At 38.9% G+C, this 23,618-nt stretch overlaps 1 protein-coding gene across 4 annotated transcripts in view; it reads right to left on the reverse strand.

The window, feature by feature from the left end:
- Window positions 1-23,618, reverse strand: part of ZFC3H1 (zinc finger C3H1-type containing) — a 61,341-nt gene that overhangs the window by 35,043 nt on the left and 2,680 nt on the right. Inside the window, exons 2-11 of one of the 4 annotated variants that reach the window (XM_065558972.1) lie at window positions 17,478-17,897; window positions 13,361-13,387; window positions 11,899-11,963; window positions 11,414-11,609; window positions 10,945-11,171; window positions 7,822-7,945; window positions 5,991-6,082; window positions 4,840-5,043; window positions 3,833-3,997; window positions 160-297 (exon numbers count right to left, since the gene is read on the reverse strand). In XM_065558972.1, the coding sequence (XP_065415044.1) occupies window positions 160-297; window positions 3,833-3,997; window positions 4,840-5,043; window positions 5,991-6,082; window positions 7,822-7,945; window positions 10,945-11,171; window positions 11,414-11,609; window positions 11,899-11,963; window positions 13,361-13,387; window positions 17,478-17,897 (1,658 nt within the window). Of the gene's footprint in view, window positions 1-159; window positions 298-3,832; window positions 3,998-4,839; window positions 5,044-5,984; window positions 6,083-7,821; window positions 7,946-10,944; window positions 11,172-11,413; window positions 11,613-11,898; window positions 11,964-13,360; window positions 13,388-17,477; window positions 17,898-23,618 lie in introns of all 4 variants that reach the window. The other 3 variants (XM_005280069.5, XM_024109098.3, XM_005280068.5) reach the window with 3 other exon arrangements.

Genomic DNA, 23,618 nt, shown 5'->3' on the forward strand with positions numbered 1-23,618 from the left:
GTAATTACTAGCCTAGGCACAGTACCATAAAAACGCACTCAATATTCTTCTGTTTTTGACACACGCCTGTATCTCTAGACCCTTGCTTGAAGGTTTGCTGTGAATTCTGAGGTTAAAAAAGTGCTAAAATTAAGCTTTATAGATAGATACATCATTTACCTCTGCAGTTCTTCTTGCTTCTTTGATCATGGATTCTAGTCCTCCAAATACACTGTTAGTCGAGTTAGATGGCTCTCCATCAGATTCGCTATCATCTGAATCATTCAGTGTCACCACTACTGACTTATGCTTCGGAAGCTGCAGAGACAAAGTATTTATTTTTATACCTACTAGCAAAAGAAGTAAAACCAGATGCATTATAGTGTAGGCTTTATATGAACACTTTTAACCCTGGTCCAGTTATATTCTGGATTAGTTCTAGTATGTATGTAAAATTAAGATACTTTCCACTTCACATAACTGCTGTGAGAATAAATCCTTTAAATACTGAGGCACTTGGAAGTTCTGGTAATGGGAGCCCTATCTAGTGGGAGCCCCTTCCAAGTGCCTGAGTTTTTAAAGGATTTATTCTCACAACAGTTATGTGAAGTGGAAAGTATCTTGATTTTACAGATAGAGAATGGAGGCAAAGAAAACAGCAAGCCTGTGCTAGCACTATGCAGTGATCTTTCTAGTCCCAGTCCCACATATTCAGATGAGGTACTCAAGACTGACTGGATCAAATAATTATAGACTTTCGCATGTACAGTTATAGGCAACTTCACCCTCCACTCTCCAGTTGATTCTCTCCCTTCCTCCTAACACAGGAATGATTAAATGTCAGTCAAGACTAGACAGCTACAGAGTAATGTTTACCCTCTACCTCAGGGCAGTGTCCCTTCAATATTTTACAAATCCCTAATAAGAAGCCTGTATTACTTCACTTTCCCACATATACCACTTCTGCAATAACACAAACTTGAGCAGCTGAGCAAAAGATGGTAACTTTGTCACTTTCACTCTACTATTCTTCTCAATGCAAGTGGAAACATGCATAGGGAGGAGTGTGATCTTATGTAGTTTTCCAGGGCTGCAGGAGGGTGGAACAAATTAGCTGTTTGCCTTCTCCCTTCACCACCACTCCCAGCAGTAATGTTAGGATCATGTACACATTGTTCCAGCACATGGTGCAGCATTGCCAACTGCAAGCATTCAAAAACCATGAGTCAGGCACACAAAAAAATTATGATTTAGATTATTATTTTAAAATCAAATGTTTAGTTCCTTGTAAAAGTGTTCTGTGTTTTGAGCCTTCAGGGAACACACTGTACACATTTTCAAACTTTTCTCTGCAACCATGAGGGCTAGAAGCTTTGTTTTCTTTTTTAAAAAGTGTCTCATGATTTCAGGAACTCAAAGAATAAAAAAAATCCTGAATACCACAAGCCGAACAATTAAAACACACACACACACACACACACACACACACACACACACACAAACCACACAAACTGGCCCTAACAGAGTGATGAGAATTGACAGTTATTGTGGGTAGAGGGGAGAGAAGAAGCTATGCAAGTGATCTGCTGCAGGTACCTACAGCCGTGTCTACACTACAGAGCATCCATCCCATACATAGTACATCTATACACTACTGGGAGATGCCATGCAGGCATAGCCTCCTATTGTAGCCATAGCGTACGGCAACAGAAGGAGTTTTTCTGCTGATTTAGGACCACCACCTCCCTGAATGACATTAGCTATTCTTTGTCAGCATAGCTCCAGCCTCACTGGGGGTTTTGTCAGCATAGTTATGTTGCCAGGGTATGTATATTTTTCCATACTCTGACTGACATAGCTATGCCAGTGTAACTTTTAAGAGTAGATGAGGCCTTAGTCTGGCCACACCTCCTTTAATACACACAGAAAAATATTCCTGTTCTAGACATTAAGCTACCACATTCACAATAAGTAATGGCTTTTAACAAGCCTGAAAATTGAGTGATTTTTCTAGCACTATGCTGATTCAAAACACTTGGATTAGAATAGCTATGCAAAATGAGAAGTTGTTAAAAATGAGCAAGGCTAATCATATACAAACATATCATCCATCATTTTTTAGTTAATGTAAAAAATAACTAAGCTGCTAATCATTAACTAGAGTATACAGAAAAACTTACCAGGACTTGCTCAACCCTTTAAAAACTGCCCATCATCACAGCTGATAAAAGCTATCTTGCAATTAAAAAGGCTAAATACTGCAATTCATCTCCGATTAACTAGTACAATTTTTCTTTGTGTTTCTGTAACATAACAGTTGAATTAAATCTGACCCAGGAGAAACTCAAGACAATAGGACAAAGAACTCTTTCAAAATCCTCTAATAGTTGACAAAGTGATTCAGACGAGATTTAAATAAAAAATTACCAAAAGAACAGTTTACAGAACACATGCAACTGCCAACTGATTAACACAAGTATAATGTGCCACAAAGGCCAGGGGCCCTTTGTATCTCAAATTACTCTTGTATTGTTTGAAATTAGGTTAGATGTAGGCAGCGGATACCGAGGGTTAAGGAGATGGAAAGAACGTTTGCCAGAAGACGGGGGGAAATATGACCTTGAAAGAGTGGGATATCATAAGATTTTTTAAAGTAAATACAGCTAACAAAGAGAGTGATGCACACGAGAGGTTACATCAGAAGACTGAGAAGCTCCCATAAATTCTGACCAAAATGACATCAGTGTAGTCAGCCCTCTTCTATCTTTCGACCGTACTGTCCTCCCTTCTCCTTACAAAACAATATGAAGACAGTGAAACACTTCAATGGTGCTTCAGAGAGATCATGGACACCACAAAATCAGATGCTGACTTGATGTGAACCCACTTCTCAGAGCCATTAAAATAGGATTAAATTATATATATATATATATATATATATATATATATATATATATATATATATATATATATATATATATATATACACACACACACACACACACACACACACACACACACCCCTACCATATATACCATATATCTAGCATGGACTCTGATAATCAAATACCAGATAAGTCAACTGTCAGAATAGAACTACCTCGACCATTTCGTGCTAATCATCTTATACCTCATTGATTCCCCTTCATCTTGATGCTGGTTTCACTGTTTTGTTTTATAAATTTTCTACCTCCAAGCATCTTCTGCCTGTAAAAATCTCCCCTCATCTTAAACTTTGTGTAAGATAATACCAAACCAAATAACTGGACTGTATTTAAAACAGTCTGTCTCTCAGACTCAGTGAATTTTGACCATGCCTCAAATGCTCATACAGTGCTTTGAATCTATAAGATGCTGAATGCTAAAAGCGGGAAAGGGTAATAATCTTCAGTGTCTGAAATTCCTAGTGAAAGGTAACCTAAGGCAATTTAAACAATGTTTAAGTGACAGCTAAATCATTTTGCACTCGACTGCTAAAAATATATGAAATTACATTTGCTTGCTTCATGCATCTTATCTTTTCAAGATTCTCTTCCCCCACCCCAACCTAAAATTGGAAAAACTTTAACTCATTTAAAAGGTTATTTAAGAAGGGCCACTGCATCTTCTCCCAGCTCAGAGAAGCCATAAATTCTTAGATGTACAAGAGAATTAAATATTTCATTGCAAGGAAGGGAAAGAGAATGGTCCAACATGCCACAGGTTCCTAATCACTGATCTAACACAAAGTTATTTTCAAGGGAAATAACATGCTTTTATGCAGAAGAAGATCCTTTACTTCTAACTTACCATATGAGTTAAGACTAGTTCATAAGATGGTCTTATTAAAAGAAAACTGAAGTTATTTCCTTACTGTGATTACTGCTCGTGGCGGTCGCGGTACTCTAACAAACTTTGTGTTCTGTACCCGAGGCTGGGATACAGTATTAATACTGACTGCTGATAGATTGCTTCTTGGCACAGGCTGGGAATTATTTGGAACTGGAGGTGAAGGCGGACCACTATTACTTGATGTTTCCTACATAAGGAAATAAAAAGTCCAATCAGGAGGGGAGGGAGGAAGAAATAGTATACTATATCAAAAAAGTGTTTCAAAAGGTGTACAGCTGTATATGAAAAATATTAGCATATTAGCGTCTATGCTATCTCTCTAAACTTTTATAACAGAGACACTGTATCACCAGAACATATTTCAATTTTCTGATCGAAGGTCTATAACTATCGCCACTTGTGTAGTTACATAGTGATGCTAAAAAGTATATTAGGCAAGAATGGTCCTGCTCTTGTTTACAGGTGATCTGCAAAGGAAATATGTTTGTGGCCTCTTTTATGATGTCATATAGGCAGTTTAATTTAATTTTCATTACAAACACGGGGAGGGGTGGGGATAAGTTCTGTTTGTTTTTTACCTCAGAAATACTAGAAATGTAAAGTCCTGTCCATCTCATATTTGCTGGAAGACTGAAGTGAAACAAGAGCTCTCTCAGCCTTCAAATGACAGGAAGGTAGTGTTTGAATCTTTAACAAAAAGAACTTCCTTCCAATAGTTTGTTAAATAGGTATTAAGCAAATAAACAGTTTAACAGTGAATAAAATCCCTTTCAACTGTTCAAATTTTAGTCCCTTGAAATGTTATAATCCCACCAGTCCTCCAGCAAAAACAGGTTGGACAAGACCTGTAATTTGTAATGTAAATCAAGCAGATTTGATTTAAAACTCATTCAGGATTGTTTTATACAGCCATAAAGCAGAAAAAAAAAAAAAAAAAAAGGTCCTATATTTTTCCACCCTTTGCAGGTCACCTTTAAAGTTAGCTCAAGAGTGCCATCTAGAGGCTATATTCACAAACTACAGGACTACCTCTGATTTGAAAGCTCGTTTGTTAGCTAGAGACTTGAGTAGCTCTTCTCGTAGTAGCATTTCTTCTTCTTCTTCTTCATCTGCAAATGGAGGTTTGGGTGGCTGTTCGGGTTCCTCAGGTGGAAGGGGTGGGAGAGGTGGAGGAGGCTCAAGAGAAACACAAGAAATGTCCTCCACATAAAGTTGGCTCAACGGCTGAACGGTCTGAGATGCATTACAAAAAGAAAAACAGAATTTGAAAACCAAATAGAATTAACTAAAACTTTTCATTACTAAATTATTCCAATGACACAAAGGACATGAATTAAACTGATTAAGTCACGGTTTGATATTACATTCAAATAGCAGTGATTTAGACAGTGACATCAAAGGCTGGAGTTAAATTGCTCAGATTTACAAAAAAGGAGGTAGGTTTAAGGGTTTGTCCCTTCAGCTCTATTACAATTCCCTTTAAGGCTAGGAATTCAGAGTTTTTAGTCCAAAGAAGGAGCACCAACTAGGCACAAAGAAGGATATGTGTTTAGTGGGAAGGGAGAGACAGAGAATAGCAGGCTGCTGGCAAATTCCTGGGTGAGAAGGCAACCAGAGAGTCTAATTGAGACTGGTACTGGGTGGATAAGGGACCTACAACACAGCCAGAATAGGTGTTAGTCCCTGGGTGGGGAGTACTGAGGCTAGAGAGGACAGACATTTTGTATATAGGGCCGGGGGACCGGAGCCCAAGTGGGAAGTGGGGACTGGGTTGCCCTACCCTTCAGCTACACACCTGGAAGTGGTGATGCAAGAGGAGAAGGAACTGACTAGAACTCCAGCAGCAAAGAAGGTGGAAAGACAGCTGAGCCCAGAAAAGATTGAAAGAATGGTCTGGTTTTGCTGATCTCTGGAAAGGGAGGTTTTCTTTATAGTCACCCCAACACGAGAGGGGGAACAATAGATCAGCATAAAGATACAGAGGCACAATGGTACCACAGAAGGGCCTGAGAAGAACTACTTGATGCAGACTTGTTAGAAGTTATTAGGAAATTCTCACATATTTTAATGCAACATAAAATGTAGGGTCCAAGACAGTATTTCTTTAAGACACAGAACTAAAATATATATTAAAACTGAAAAATTTAAAAGACAAATGAATTAAAATTATTTACTGTAACCTGGGGTGTCAGGGGCAAGGAAATTGGTGGTGCTGGAGGAGGAAAATATTCCACCGGACACTCAAAGAAAGGAGGCTGCACTGGAGAAGAAGCTGCAACAAAGAGAGAGACATTTAAATCAAGAAATAAGAATGGTAAGTTACCAAACACGACTAAATCATGTTATGCTTTAATTAACCAACTAAAAATATTGAATTGCATTTCAACTCATGGCCATAAAGCTAAGTGAGAAAACAGGCAAGGTGCTAATTTATCTCTCAACTTTGGTAGGTGAGACCAGAATAAAAGAGGAGTATATACCTGAACAAAAGACACACGGAACTACTTAATGCCCTGTTCCTACCTTTTTTTTTTTTTAAATTAACTTTATAATTTGTATTCAAATATTCAAAGACAACATTACTCTAAGTGAAACCCATCTTTGCTGTTCAGTTTGATTTAACTCACAAATGCATGCTTTCTGAAACTACAAGCCCGAGCACAGAGATTCCAACTGATCTGGCAACCAGCAGGAAGGAGATGCAACATGCATGAAGGCTTCAGCACCAGATAGGTAAGAAACTCAAGGAATATTGGGACATGTAGATCCAGAGCCTCAGAGGCCCCACCCTTCCATATGAAGGAGTCACATAATTTGCATGCCTGGAAACAGTATGTTGTGTGGTCCTTCTGAAAACCAGGCAGCAGAAAAATTAAGAGAGGCAGCTAAGGAGAAAGTTTGGGAACAGAGGCCAGAGGGCAAGGAAGTTTGCTGAGAAGGAAAAAACAAATATGGAAAATAAAAGAGAATAAAATCAGAAGATGAAGAACAATGGAATAAAAGGAATAAACACAGCTAGGAAAGAATAAAGGTTATTGAAATATTGGTAATGTTTCTAAATTTGACTGTATTTTCTGAAATAGTTTCATTTAAGTTTGTGAGAAAATTAGGTGTAGGACAGGCTTCTAGGAAGTAGTCAAGAGTTTTTCACACATCTTGCTTTGGGGACCCCCATTTCTACATGATTCCATATGAATTTATAAACAAGTTTGATGTTTCTAATCATATTTGGCTAAGTGTAAGCCTGAAGCTCTTTAGCGGATCCCTAGGGAATACAAAGCTATATAAAAAAGAATCAGATTTAAAACAGGACAGAATTAGTTCCTCTTAAATGACATAGTTCTCAAACCCACAGGGCATTATTACGAAGGCTGTGATTTACTCAGGGAATCCGTGACTTCCAAAGACCTCAATGACTTCAGCCAGCGCCGGCTGGGAGCTACAGGGTCGCCAGCCGCCTGTGGAGGCGGGGAGCTGCAGCATACCCCGGCTGCCCCAGGAGGCAGGAGCCCCCCACAGCTTCCAGCTCCCATGACTGGCACTTGGGACCCCCCCCCCGCAGCTCCTGACCGCCCCGGGTGGTGGTGGGGAAATCCTGGCCGCTCCGGGCAGTGGGGGGGACCCCCGCAGCTATGAGCCACCAGAGGAGGGGGACCCTGGAGTTCCAAGCCCCCACGGGTGGTGGAGGCCCCTGGGGCTCCCAGCCCACCAGCAGATGCCCAGGCTCCCCATTTTGTTATGGATATTTTTAGTAAAAGTCAGGGACAGGTCATAGATTTCCATTTATTTTTCATTATTGCCTGTGACCTGTGACTTTTACTAAAAATATCTGTGACAAAAAATCTTAGCCTTAATTATTACCCATTCAACTTCAGTCCACAAAACGAACACAGCCCTTCTGAAAAGACGGAGATTGTCCGTTTCATATTTCTTATATCACTAAAGTAATATTTCAACCATTTTTCATCATTATACTTTTCAACCATGCCAGAAATTGAAAGTTAATCTTACCTGGTGAGTTAGTTTCACTGTCTGTATCCATGGCAACTTCATCATAGTTGTCATATTGATAAATCCCTCCTCCGCTATCAGTAGATTGCTTATCTAAAGACCGTCTCAAGTCTGTATCTGAAGACTAAGCATACAAAAAAAAAAAAAAAAAAAAAGTGCTTAAATTTAGCATGTCTTACAGCATTTGCATTTTTTAAAAGTTGTTCTAATACTGCCACCACCTGTCCCCTCACTTATTTTTCAATCAAGTTCTACCCAGCAGAGAAAGGAGGAGGCAAGAAGGGGGTCAACTGTGGCTTAAGAAGTCAAACTACAGCTTTCTTCTCTATGTAGAGACGAGACTGAGGAGATCAGCTGCAGGTTTTGAATGCCGTTTTCGCTGAATACAACAGCAGTTTCTACAAGAGATTACACAAGCAAACACATCCAATTATCAAACCCAAAATAAAAACTTATAAACAGACACTCAAGCTCCTGACAATTAGCCAGCGTTAAAAGGTTGGGCACTCTTGAATAAAGTGTTTCTGAAAGAAATGGTGTTATAATTAGCTTCTATTTCAGAACTCTATTGCTCCTGCCAATACATCACAGTAATTACTAACGTTTCTGCTGAAAAGCAAATCTTTTTTTTCAAAAGAGCCAAGTAATGACTGAACAGGAAAACTAAATACATAGTTACTATGGAACAGCACTCAGCAACTTTATTGTAAAGGTTGAACAAAGCTTTCAACCCTCACAGAGCTCTAAAAAACAATCCACATGCACACTGAATGTGTCTTAAAAATTGCTAAGCCCCAGAGCCAGAGTTAGTTTTGTAAATTCTGGGTCATTCAGCCGAAGGGTTCCAGAGACAGAACTCCCACAAAAAAAGAACAGTGACAGGCACATGAGAGAAAGTGATTTGCATATGCACCATGAGACTGGTACACTTGATGCCTCATTCGACCAACTATGCAAAGGAGCTCAGCCTACATCAATCACTTGCTCGCTTACAGGAACAGACTATCTTGAACCTGAGCACACTCCCCCGTTTTTCTCCCCACAAAAACTGAGTTCAAGTGCTGCTTTTGGTAGACTTCTGAGACAAATTTCAGCCTACTTTCTGCTTGCACCCAAGGGCTTGTTTTTGGAAGTTCTGCTTCAGGTGCCAGCAGCATTAAGGAGGAACAGCAGTGACTTCATAGGTCTGGTCAAATAGAGCTCTGTGTTTAAAAGCGTACTTTTCAAAGTACTCTAAATTCCATGTACATAAAGGAGGTTGTCATGAACAGTGCTATACGACAACATGGGGTACTTTGTGGTGCCAATTTGGACTCATTTGCTCAAGAGGTATCTCAGATACAGCCCTACGAGTGTCACGAAGGAGCAAGGAGGAAAGCAAAGCTAATAGCTGAGCAGCAGTGAGATGTATTTAGGAAATCCATCCATGGCCCCCATCACAGGTGCCCCTCAGTCATGCCCCCTCTTTACCATCATTTCCTCAAACAAGGGAAATTCAATGCCAAAACCTTTATTAACTAAAGTTGGCTAGCACTGCCTTGTGCCTCACAGAACATGGAGGGAAAGGCTAAATTTGAATTTCTGAAAACAAGGAAATGCAGAGTGGGTCATTTCCCATCCCCCTCCCTCCAAATCTTACCTCTGCCCCCATGAGCAATACTCTAACCTGTCCCAGTTAAAGATCATATAACTATACCCTTCCTGAGTACCTGGAGGACAGCAGGGGAGAAGTGAACAAGGATAGCATATGGGGAACTCCCAAGCCTTAACTTGACTAGGACAAAGGCTAAGGTTAGGATGGGCTTAGCCAAACACTAACTATCTAAGCCTGACTTACTATTCTTGACCACTTTGCCTATTCCAGGCAAGCCCCTAAAGACTTGACAGATGTTGATACCCGTTTATCCTTGTCTTAAGGATTCCCTGTGGGACATCACCTTTGGTTACTCCAAAATGAGCCACGTAGTGCAGTCTGTTGGCACACCTCAGTCCCAGAGCAACAGTGCAGGACAGAAGGCAGAAAGGATGCATGATGTGTGAATGCCAATGCAGATATAGAGTGCTGGTGAGCACTAAGAATATGCAAAAGTGTGTTAAAATGGGGTGAAATACTACTATCCCTCTATATTCTTGACTGGCTACTGCTGTCCGACAGTCCACTAAGTCTTTCTAGTGGCCCTCAAACTCTAAAGTTCTTTCTAGAACTCTTTCAAACATTGTTACATTATAAAACCAGAAATGGCCATTGCGACTATCTAAAGGGACCTTCTGTATAACAAGACCAAAACACAGAGATCCCTGATTCCTTTAGCTGCAGCTGCACCTCTCCTGATAGAGAGAAAACTGGCAGCTTGCTGCAACTATTACTTGGGGCAATGAAGCTACACCTAAATGAGAGGAATGAGGCTAAAGAATTGGTTTGGGGACACGGCCGCACAAATTTTGTTAGTGACAGGGTCAAGTTTCATTTGGTGCCAGTGCCTATTGTCAGCTCCAGGATGACAGAATTAAGGTTGGGTGCAAAATATAACTATTTCCTGATTTTCAAATTTAAGTTTAGTGATACTCCACATTCTGGAAAAGCAGAACTAAGCAATCCTAACTCTAAATTAATGACACTTTTTGCCAGTAAATAGACTTTGTTTCTTGATAGGCAATATATATTGTTGGTTCACTTCTGCAGTATAACATGATTAGTTTTAAAATGAGCACTTTGGGGGAGTGCTACCCCACTGAATTTAATTTCCAGAACCACTGCAAAACCTAGTAAAAGCAGTATTCTGGCTTTACAACTCCTAGAACAGGACTGACTACTAATTGGTTTATACTTATTTACAGAGTTTTTAACATCTTTCATGCATCTTATGCTCACAACACTCTGATGAGAATAACAATTACCGATCACTAATTTTCAGGTGGATAAATCTATGTAGAGAGATTGAGACATGACCAAAAACAGCCAGAAGAAGAATAAAAACAGTCAGATCTGGGATTAAAACACAAACTTCTGGCTCCAAATTCTATGTTGTAACCACTAAACTATTCTGTTTCTCTGAGAGTTTGAAAAAGAAAGTATGCATCAATCAAGGATCTCAAATATAACACCTGAATACAAATCACTACCTTGCTTCTTGATCTCCTCTTTCCCCCAACAAGCTTCATGAACCGGTTGTACTGCTCTTCTTGATTTGAAAGGTCACGGATTTTTCGGATTTCCTCTTCTCTTTTTCTTCTCTCCTCCTCCTCTTCCTGTTTCCTCTGCTCCTCTTCTTTTTGACGTCTTTCTTGTTCCTTTTGCTGCTGCATTTTTTTCCATGCCTTTGTTTGCTGTTTCCTCAAAGCTTGCTTAGCTTTAAATAAATATATATACAGGTAATTGCACCTCATTTCTTTAAAAACCTCCACACATATCCAACAAGTCCCCAAAGGTTACATTTTGCAGAAACCCTAAAAGTGTTGAGAATGAAAGGTATTAGTGAGTGCAATATGGTGGTGAAGATTTGTATTAGTATAAGCCTTACATAGCAGATTACATGTTAGATTTCAGATGGATGACTACTGCTAACCATTTTAATTTTGTTAAGCATATTACCTGCAGTGCTGGTTTTTTTGGTTGAATGTGGTTTTGTACTGGCTTTGACTTTTTGCTGAACAGTTTTAGTCTTTGTTAGTTTTTCCTTGCTTTCCTTCATCACCTGCTGTTCTTTCTGCTGCCATTTCTTACTGGCAGACTGAAGTGCAAGAAGTCTAAGCTGCAATTCAGACATCTCTTCCTCCTCATCCAGTAGCTTCTTTGAGGATGGGAGGGAGAAAAAAAGAGGGGAGAGCATAATTGAAAAGTCATGAAATTTGTCATTAGTTAAGTTCACAAAAGTAATTTTTCACACACAAAAACTTGAATGCACAATTAGATTTCTATAAAGAGGCAAGCTTAAAATCCCACTCCAGATTTCATCATGGTCTTTGAGGATTTATGCTACCTATTCTTAAAGTGTGGCTTGACTTTACAACATAGAAAAAAAGAACCAGAAGATCATGCCACAAAATGTAAGATGATTTCAGCCAGAACACTCTTACCTTTTCAGATGTAGCATCTGAAGTGCTAAGTTTTCGTACTAATGTTTGTTCTTTGTCTTCTACACCTTTAAAACAAAATAGCAAATTTTTATAAACATGACAAAGCTTCAGTTCACTTACCAGAACTACACTAAAACAATGTGCAGAACTGAACCCAAGATAGTTTATTAATATCATTGAGGTGTTAATACATTAGAATAGTATATTAAAAATAAAATTGCTGCAGATGTGTACTTTGAAAATGTGCTATTATAACTAGCATGACTGATCTTGCTTTGAGAAGTAACACCTTGACAGACTGGATCTTTGATCTTTTAATAGGGGAAAAATACCTTAGATGGAAAACTTATGTTTTTCTTTCTGCTTCTATGGAACAGAGTCTTCCTATTTATCCCATAAAAAGGATGAAAGCGGTGTCTGCCAAAAGACAGGCTATGTCTACACTATCGCAGTAAGTCGACCTATGCTATGCAACTCCAGCTACGTGAATAACGTAGCTGGAGTCGACGTACCTTAGGTCGAGTTACTGCAGGTTCTACACCGCGGGGGTCGATGGGAGAAAATCTCCCGTCGACTTACCTTACTCTTCTCATCGGGGGGTAGAGTACAGGGGTCAACTGGAGAGCAATCTGCAGTTGATCTGGCGGATCTTTACTAGACCCAATAAATCGACCGCCAGTGGATCAATCTCAGAGCGTCAATCTCTGCCATAGTGTAGACCTGCCGACCGGCTGCTTTTGCTGAAGCAAGAGTAAGTGCTGTATAAAGTACAGCACTGAGCACTTTCAGCTCCATTGGAATTTAAGATGCTCGGCACATCCCAGTAGCTGCTCAGGACCTTGTAGGATTAAGTTGAAAACTCAAAGCTGGAGAAGAACACTGGTGCACCTCCTCCACCTCCAATGAAACCAGTTTTAGGGTTATCACTGGCCCGGTATGTAGTAAAACTCACCAGCTGAACTCCACCCTGCGGATATGCTTGACTGCCCACCAGTCACCTTGCCATCAAATGGGAGGGGAAAAACAACAGCAGAGGAATCATTCTCCAAGATCAGTGGGTCTCAAACTTTTTTACTGGTGATCCCTTTAACATCGCAAGCCTCTGAGTGCAACTAAATATATTTAACACCATTATAAATGCTGGTGGCAAACGGGTTTTGGGGTGGAGGTTGACAGCTCACGACCCCGTATGTAATGACCTGGCAACCCCCGAGGGGTCCCGACCCCCAGTTTGAGGACCCCTGTCCAAGATGCTTTCGCTCCATATAAAAAACCCTCTTAGAGTGTGTCCCTACCCACATGCCAAACTAGGAAAAGAGAAACTGACAACCCACTTTTCTCCCTGCTCCCAAAGTCCTAGCAGAAGACTCTTCCTAAATATCAAGAAAAGTAGATACAAGGCAAATGCAATCTCAAAACATAAAATAGAAATTTTAAAAGATACAAATGGTATATAGCTCACCCTGGAGATCTTCCTGCTTGCCATGTGCTAAAAATAAAAAAACAACAACACACACATATATGAGAACAAGGGGCAATGGGATGACGCCAGCAATGCTTTACCTTCATTTTCTTCTTAAATATTTCAAAAGCTTGTTACACAAGCCAGACCAACAGACCATAAAAGTGTTAAATAAAAGCACATGGAAGACATTGTAAAAGCATCTGAAACCACTTTAAAGATTTAAAAAATTAACTGAACAAGCTTCTTTTGTCGTGGGGGGTGGGACCACAAAAGGATTGCAGTACTGATTCTTGGGTTAAAACTTTACACTAAGTGAAGCTTGGTATGCAAAGAAAGCTAACAGCATAGCTGAGTTATAAACTTTTACATTAAAACGCTAATAAGCCCTGAAGCATAAAGGCAACAGTAGACACCACTAAAATATAGCTGATGCAGATTGAGAACATTATTGGATTTATTAATCGCACTTCCATCCTTTTCACTTCCAAACTATAGCCTAGTTAGCCACAGAACATTTACAAGTATTCTTCCTAATACCACATGCCTCAACACTTAGAGTTTCTCTCCATGCCCCTTCAATCCATGGATTCAAGGTGGGAAAAGGTACAATTAGTGCTAATTGTGGTGATAGAAGTTTCTACAATGTGGAACACATGCTCCCTAAGGCTATGTCTACACTATCGCCGTAAGTCAACCTATGCTACGCAACTCCAGCTATGTGAATAACATAGCTGGAGTCGACATACCTTAGGTCGAGTTACCGCAGGGTCTACGGGAAAAATCTCCCGTCAACTAACCTTACTCTTCTTGTCGGGGGTAGAGTATAGGGGTCAACCGGAGAGCGATCTGCAGTCGATTTGGCAAGTCTTTACTAGACCCACTAAATCGACCGCCGGTGGATCGATCTCAGAGCGTCAATCCCCACTATAGTGTAGACCTGCTTTTCCCCAGAGATGGACCAAGACTAATGCCTATCGCACAGCCAATAGTCATATGGTAAAAATATATGATGAACAGAATAGGGCTACAAACAGCACCTTGGGGTATTCCACAGAGAGGAAGATATAGAGCCTCCACCTGAGTCAAAGGAGGACAGTTAAAATTAGCATTAAAACTTTGTTTTAGAATTAAGGCCTGATTTACACAAGGAAATTAGGTCAGTATAACTACATTACTCGGAGTGTGAAAAATCCACAAGGCAGTTAAACCAACCCAACCCCCTTGTGTTGACAGAGAATTCTCTAGTCAACCTAGTTACCACCTCTTGGTGATATAGATTATCTACACTGACAGAAGCCCTCCCATCGGCATAGGTCTTGTCTACACTGAAAGCTGCAGCTGTGCCCCAATGGTGTTTTAACAAACAAGCCCTCAAATAGCTCTTCAGCTATATGCACCCATAAGGGCCTTGGAATAGCATTTGATATAAATACCCTGTGATATAGGACATTTTCTTATAATCTCCTATGCACTGTATGCTGCCCTGAATAGTATACACTCATTCATCTTAGAAATACCTACTTCACTTGAGATCAATTTACAGTTGTTGAAATCACTTGGGATGCTCTTGCTATCAGATCTTGGGATAAAACTAAGATTAGTGACAGGGCTCTTAGCTGAACGCTCTGCTTTTACAATGTGTTCCCTTGAGTGTCCACCAGAATCCAAGTTCTGATAAGTCTCAGGGTGTGGTGCAAAGCCCATTTATTCTGTTTTGTTTCTGGTTAATTACTATGCATTGTGATTATTAATTTGGGTTGTATATCATCATTTGACCTTCTAAGGCATACTGGAGATACTCGTGGTACTGGTCATGCAAGTATAATTTAACAGTGGCTTACGTAAACTGTCTGCTTTTAACATTTTTTATGTAATGGGGTTAGCGCCTACCATGTTAGATACTATATATGAATTAAAAATAAATTGTGCATCCAAGGATTACAGCATTCATTTTACCACTAGCATACATCCAATAGCAAAAAAAAGGCTGAGAGGGGATATGATTGCTCCCCATAAATACAGAGGGGTAAACATGAGGGAGGAAGAAGAGCTATTTAAGCTCAAGGGCAAGTTGGCACAAGAACAAATGGGTATAAACTGGCCAGGAATAAATTTAGGCTGGAAGTTAGAACACTTCTAACCATCAGAAGAGTGAGATTCTGGAACAACCTTACAATACGAATAGTGGGGACAAACAACCTACTTAGTTTTAAGCTGGAGTTTGATAAGTTTATGAACGAATGATATATGGAGTGGTCTGTAACCACAGAGGACTGGATTCAAAGCAGGAGATCCCTTCCAGCCCTCTGTCCTGCAATACAGAGTTAATTCATCTTGTGTTTACGTTTTTATTTTTATGAATTTGGGGGTTGGGAGGGGGTGTTTATTTTTAAATAGCTCCTTTTATTTCCCAGACTCACAGGTGTGTCAGTTTTACTCCTTTCTCTACATATTTACTCGTCCTATATTATATTCGTTCTTGCTCAATCACAAAGATATGACTGCTTCTCTAAGCCTGGTATTAAAGCCACATCCACACCTTTATCGTTTTACCTTGATTACTGTAATAATCTTTTGGGTCTCCGTACCTTTCACCTTCCCCTGTCCAGTTTATCTAAAGTACTATAGGTAAAACCATTTTCCTTAACCACTTATTCTCTCATTCCCTTCCTTTACTGGTTTCTTATCTCCTGTTGTATCATGCTCAAGTTAATCATCTTAACTCTCAATGCCTTTGTCTTACATTTCACATGCTCTGATGCTTTGTATCTTCTCAGATTCATGCTTTCTTCTGTGCTGTGTCTACAGTTTACAACATCCTCCCACTTCTGTTCATCATGCTTCTATCTGGCCCTCTTTCAAACCCACTTCTTACACAAATCTTCCCTACCTCTTTCCCCCAATGATTTCTCCACTTCTTTTCCTTACCTGAACTCTTACCGTGTGTTTTGTTTTATATTACAACTTAAGTTCTTCTGGGCAGGAACAAATAACATTTATTACACTACAAGAAACACTTACGAGATAAAAACTCTCACTCTAGAGTATATGATTGTCACTAAATTTCAATCCTCCCCTTTCAGCTTGACAGAGACGCTTTTGCCATTGCACATTCTAGTCTCACAAGAAGGAAGTCAGTAAGGAAAAGAGAAGGAAAACATAAGAGATGATTAAATGAAATTCCAAGATTCCAGTTATGAGCATGATGCCTCAGGTTGTCAATTTAGCTTATAAAAAAAAAAAACTCAAGAAAACGAACTACATTTCAAAAGCAGTAAATCAGCTCTTAGCACTAGTTATTCCACCTATTCTTTTACACTGTTAACAGCAATGCTCCCAGTGAAATGTAAGACTGCCACAGCTCTCGTTTTCAAGGGTTATTTTGTTCGTTTTTTTTAAATAAAGACAACACATGTTATAACAGTAATCAATTTTGGGCTTGTCAAAATTAAATTACCATTTTTCAGTTAAAAAGACCAGCACTAAATAGCATAATATAATCACTCAGAGCCTTTTATTTAGGATGCCACAGTCAGGAGCCACCAAGTATGACATCCATGTTTGGCCTTCAGGTGATGTTACCATAGTAATAAAACTATGTATTTTTTAAAAAGGGTTTCTTTAGGCTATTAAAACTGAAATTGTTTGGATTTTAATAACAATTTATTGTAATATGTGCTATATGTTTCCTTTCTATAGTTAGTTAATGTGGATAGGGAAAGAAGGCTGATTAGACAACTAGTGATTCATCAATTTCACTTTCTGAGTCTCAAGCACTAATATAGTGTTGAAAACCTAAATATAACAGAAGGGAAATATTCTAATGTTGTTCTCCTGCCCTACTCTCTCTACAAACAAGTTATTTATATTCAAGTTAGAAAATTTTGTGAAAATATTTATAATTTATTTTATATTTCAGATCAAGCTTTAATTAAATGTTGAAGATGTTATATTTCAAGACAAGTTCCAAATTTAAAATAAGTTATTTGATATAAAACCACTTTCTTTTAACAATACCAAGTTTCAAAGAGGCACAACTTTCCCAAATATCTAGTAGAATCACAAAGATTCTTGCTTTAACAGGTTAATGCAGACAGGAATGTTCGATAATTACCTTGACTGGATTCTGTGAGTTCAGATTTTTGTGACAGCTGTTTTGTTCCATCTTTAGTTTTTTTCAATCTGTTCCTCTCAGCCGGTGTAGACAGTTTTTGCCTGAGAGGTTTCAGTTCAAATGCCTGAAAGGCTATAACCTGATTTTTCTCCTCAGGAGACACTTCTTTTATAGCTTCTTTTGTAATACTGACATTTTCTACAGCTATTTGGTCCTCAGCGTTTGCTGTTTTAGCATCATCTTGGTGCACAGTTTCTTCTCTGTTATTCAGAGCCAGTTTTTCATCTTTATTAATATATTCAAGTTCAAGCTGAATCTGCTTGTATTTCAGAAGAAGATCCTCAAAGCTTTCTTCCACACAGTTTTCATTTTTAGATGAGTAGTTCTGTTTTCTAGATGGGGATCTTCCAAAAGTTTTGGCTGAATTATTTGTTAAGAAAACTAAATTGAATCCATTTCTGCCCTTAATATCATAGAGATTAAGATACAATCAATGAAGATTAAGCAACAATAGGTAACAAATTAAAATGTATTCTCCCACTGGAATAATTTTGTATTCTAACTTCATATTGAACTCTCCTCCCCATTTTCAGAAACAGAACTTAATTTGTCAAACACGTAACAATATGCATATTTTACACATTAGTCTTAAGAATGGAATATAAAGTTTACATACTCAGCACACTTACCCACTGTCAAGTAGCATCTTCCTGCTCAATTTCATTAATTCATATTTCTTTTATAGGCTACTTTACAACTGTTCTCAAATGTAGAAAAATCCCACATTTTGTGTCTAATTTTTTAAGACTTCTGTTTACTCTTACAGCTCAAGGAATTGCTCAGCAAGTCTTCTCCCTCTCCAAACACAACCTCCAACTCACTGGAACTGCAATGGTGGAGGCTGATAGGGAGGAGCTCACCTGCTGGTTAGACTTGCTCAAAGCAAATTAGTGAGCGTCAGATTTCTCTGACAGAAGTATGACTCAGCCACTGACTCTCTCTATGTGGTCTTGAATAAGTTACTTAACTTCATTCTGACACAGTTTAACCATCCATAAAATGCTGAGACCAAGCCACAGCAGTTAAAATCTGTAGCAACCATTTCCCAACATCTGAGCTAAAGCCACAGATAAGTACCACCAACAACTAAGAAAAGTACACCACAAGGAGCCAAGGACTCCAGGACCTATCATCAGAACAGTCAGGAATACAGTAGTTTGCTTTGGAGCCACTGCTCAGGACCAAACCTTTTGGTTCACAAGGGGTTGTGCATGCATTCCCAATGGACACCGCTTTTCTATAGGGTTCTGGCTTGGCAACAGGGGCCTGACCCACAGCCCAGAGCAGATAATGGAAAGACTCCTGATGACTTTCATGGATCAGGCCTTAAGTGCACATACACAATTCCACAAGGAGAATGCAGAATTCTCTTATTAAAGACTGTATTTCCTGCCATAGTGACACATGGAAGATTTTTATAGTAATGATTATTAACATTAAGATCGTATATACTAAAAGTGCCTATTATGATTTGAAGAAGTCATGTAAATATATTTATTAAGAAATCAAAGTATTTGCCTCCTTTGAAAAGGTATTTGAAATCTGATATAGAGAACCAGATTATATTATTACTGCTACTAATACTAATGATCTAAACAGCCTTCTAATACAGTGGGAGCCGTGATCGGCCGGACCTGCGGACAGGGCAGGTAAACAAACCGGCCCGGCCCGCCAGGGGCTTTCCCTACACAAGCGGCGACGCCAGTTTGGGAAACACTGTTCTAATACATTGTTAGACCAACGTGTATTACACACTATTGGTGCATTTACAGACTGCTGAAGACACTTAAGATATTCCTTGTGCTTTATTGTTTACATGAAACCAGGACCCAAAGATTACATCTATTTGGACAGGTTATAGCTAAACTAAGCGCCTATCATAGTTTCTTATCCAAATAAACATGAGTTCTTGTAAATTTAAACCAACCTATTTGGCACAGTTCAGTGTGAACCAAAAACAGCAGAAGACCCTCTGGCACTTTGAGTTTACTAAAACATCTACATTAGAACTTCTTTTACCCTAGTCTAAACTTTAGAATGCTAGCATAGCTATTTAATAACTCTTCTGTTGGACTCTGCATTAATTAGACTAAACGCCTTAATTCTCCAAAAGTTTTATCTATACTGCAAAAAAATTGTTTTAACCTGATAATGAGTCAGCCTTGCTCCTTGTGCAACAGGTGAATGTTATGATAATTTAAGATACTTTTCAACTAGCGCTGATGTGTACTAACAACAGAGCTAAAATTAAAGAACAATGACATTTCTGTAATCTGTGAATTTAAACATGCTGTGTACTCAGATACAGAACCATAATTATCTGCACAGCATTTCAAACCGAAGCCACCCTCATGACCATGCGGGCACGAGTGGCCTGAACATATCAGTATGTTCATCTCTGAGAGAGGTTTAACTATCTTTGAAAAACATCCTCCAAAAACTGCTTAGGTTATTCTAGCAAAACATTTACTATTGCCATAACATGTCAAGCCTCAGCATAATGATCAACCAGGTTAAACAGTGTACAAAACAAAACCAAAAAACTAAGATAGTATATACAAAAGTGCCTATTATGATTTGAAGAAGCCCTGTAAATATATATTAATAAGAAATCAAACTAATTCAGAATTCTGTAATAGGTAATTCCAAACCACCATAAGTGGGATATTTGCAAATTGATAAACATTGCAAAGGTAAAAAGTAAAAATGCCCCTTACACTGGTAATTGGAGGGGCATTAGCAGACAAACCTAAAGTTTGGGGTTTTTTTAGAAGTATTTTTATGTATTTTTTTTTTTAAGTCTGCTTAATGTAAGCTATTTAGAACTATTCTGTATTTATTTCTCTTCTCTCCTGTGGGATGGCCTAAAGGTGAGGAACACTAAGAGGATTAGAGAAGCATGGTTTTTTTGTTTTTGTTTTTTTAAAAGAATAGGTAAAAAATAGTAGGGGAAATGCCCTAATGTGTCTCAAGAGTGGAAGTGGTGAGGAATTCTTAAAAAGACAATTTAAAACGTTTACACAAATATTATCTAGGACTAGGTTAAGGACAGGCAACACCGATACAAATACATGGAGATTAAAAAAGACAGGCTACAGCTGTTATCCTTCAAAACATTCTGCAAAACCTTCAATCTGAGCAGAAGAGCCAGGCAGATTAAAGAAACCCTCAACTCAGCAACTAAAGACTGATGAAAAACAAACAACAGAAACTGTTTGGAACTTACCTCCCCATTTAATCTACAAATTTGAAATTTCAGCCAAAAAAAAAAAATGTACAAAATATAAGAACAATCATACTGGGTAGGACCAATGGTCCATCTAGCCTAATATCCTGTCTTCTGAGAGTGACCAGAACCAGATGCTTCAGAAGGAATGAACAGAACAGGGCAATCTCGACGGATACACTCCATCGTCCAGTCCCAGCTTCTAGCAGTTGGAGATTTAGGGACACCAAGAGCATGGGATTCTGACCCTGACCACCTTGGCTAATACCCACTAATGGGCCTATCCTCCATGAACTTATCTGATTTTTGAACCCAGTTATACTTTTGGCCTTCACATCATCACATGGCAGTGAGTTCCATAGGTTGACAGTATGCTACGTTACTTTACTTTGTTTTAGACCTGCTGCCTATTCATTTCATTGGGTGACCCCAAGTCCATGTGTTATGTGAAGGGGTAAATAACACTTCTCTATTCCATTCGTGATTTTTTAGCGGTCTACCATATTCCCCCTTAAGTAGTCTCTTTTCTAAAATGAAGTCCCAGTCTTTTTAATCTCTCGTTTGGTAGTTGTTCCATACTCCTAATCATTTTTGTTGCCCTTCTCTGCATCAGTTCAAATTTAATATATCTTTGTTGAGATGGGGTGACAGAACTGCACACAGTATTTAAGGTGTGGGTGTAGCATGGATTTATAAAGTGACATTATATTTTCAAACCCTTTCCTAACAGTTCCTAATATTGTTAGCTTAAATTACCGCTGCAAATTGAGTGGATGTTTTCAGAGAACTATCCACAGTGACTCCAACATCTCTTTCTTGAGTGGTAACAGCTAATTTAGACCCCATTATTTTGTATGTGCAGTTGGGATTATTTTTTCCAATGTGCTTAATTTGCACTTATCAACATTGAATTTTATCTGTCATTTTGTTGCCCAGTCACCCACTTTAGTAAGATCCCTCTGTAGCTCTGCTTTGGACTTAAACATCTTGAGTAATTTTGCAAACTTTGCCATCCCATTGTGTTTCTCCTTTTCCAGATCATTTACGAATATGTTCAAAAGCACTGGTTCCAGCACAGATTTTTGGGGTACCCCACTGTTCACCTCTCTCCATGGTGAAGACTGGCCATTTATTCCTACCCCTTTGTTTCTTTTCTTTTAACCAATTACTGATCCATGAGAGGACCTTCCTCTTATCCCATGACTGCTTATTGTGCTTAAGAGCTTTTGGTGTGGGACCTTGCCAAAGGCTTTCTGAAAGTCCAAATACACTATATCCACATGCTTGCTGACATCCTCCAAGAATTCTAATAGATTTGGGGAGGCATGATTTCTCTTTACAAAAGCTGTGATGACTCTTCCCCCAACATGTTGTGTTTATCTATGCACCCAACAATTCTGTTCTTTACCATAGCTTCAACCAAATTTGCCTGGTACTAAAGTTAGGCTTATCAGCCTGTAATTATCAAGATCACCTCTGAAGCCTTTTTTTAAAATCAGCATTACATTAGCTATTCTCCAGCCATGTGTGTGCGTGTAGACACAAAGGCTGATTTACATGATAGTTTACATACCAGTTAGTACTTGTGCAATTTCAAATTTGAGTTTCCTTCAGCACTCTTGGGTGAATACCATTTGAGTCCTGGTGACTTATTATTCTCTATGAGTTTGTTCCAAAACCTCCTCTACTGATGCCTCAATCTGAGATAATTCCTCAGATTTGTCATCTAAAAAGAATGTCTCAGGTGTGGGGATGTTCCCCACATTCTCTACAGTCAAGACTGATGCAAAGACTTCATTCAGCTTCTCCGCAATGGTTTGTCTTTGAGTGCTCCTCTAGCACCGGATTGGCCAGCAGTCCCAGCGACAGGTTGGCATGCTTCCTGCTTGAGGTACTTAAAAAAAATTTTGCTGTTAGTTTTTGTGTCATTAACTAGTTGCTCTTATAATTCTTTCTTGGCCTAACCTTATTATACCTTTGCACTTGACTTGACAGAGTTGATGCTCCTTTCTATTTTCCTCACTAGGATCTGACTCCCATCTTTTAAAGAATGCATTTTTGACTCTAATCACCTCTTTTACTTTGCTGTTTAGCTATGGGGGCATTTTTTTTTTTTTTGGATTCTCTTACTTTTCTTTATGGGAGGTATATATTTAGTTTGAGCCTCTATCACAGTGATTTTTAAAGTCTCCATGCAGGCTACAGGCATTTCACTCTTGAGACTATTCATTTTAAATTTCCGTTTAGCTAGTTTCCCTTTTGAAGTTAAATGCTACTGTGGTGGGTTTCTTTGGCATTTTTACCCTTAAAAGGATGTTAAATTTAATTACATGAATATAATATATGGAGATATACCTATCTAGAACTGGAAGGGACCCTGAAAGGTCATTGAGTCCAGCCCCCTACCTTCACTAGTAGGACTAAGTACTGATTTTGCCCCAGATCCCTAAGTGGCCCCTTCAAGAACTGAACTCACAACCCTGGGTTTAGTAGGCCAATGCTCAAACCACTGAGCTATCCCTCCCCCCTACATTATGGTTATGATTACTGAGTGGTCTGGCTATATTCACCTCTTGAACCAGAGCCTGTGCTCCCCTTAGAACTAAACCAAGAATTGGTTAAAGATGTAAGGAATTGATAAGTATACTGTGAATGAACATCAGTTGCAAAGTTTACGCACTGAACTAAAAGTTAAAGCCAAAGAAAAATGGGAGGAGTACTGAAGACAAAATTGAAGTACTTATCTTTAACAGGAATTTAGACTCCCACATGTATTCCCTTCTAAAGGTTAGCTGAACCTCAGATGGGGATTTCTTCCACACCCAACAATTAATCTCCATACTCTACAAAAGAGT

The sequence above is a fragment of the Chrysemys picta genome, chromosome 1, assembly GCF_011386835.1.
Source record: "Chrysemys picta bellii isolate R12L10 chromosome 1, ASM1138683v2, whole genome shotgun sequence".
NCBI lineage: Eukaryota > Metazoa > Chordata > Testudines > Emydidae > Chrysemys > Chrysemys picta.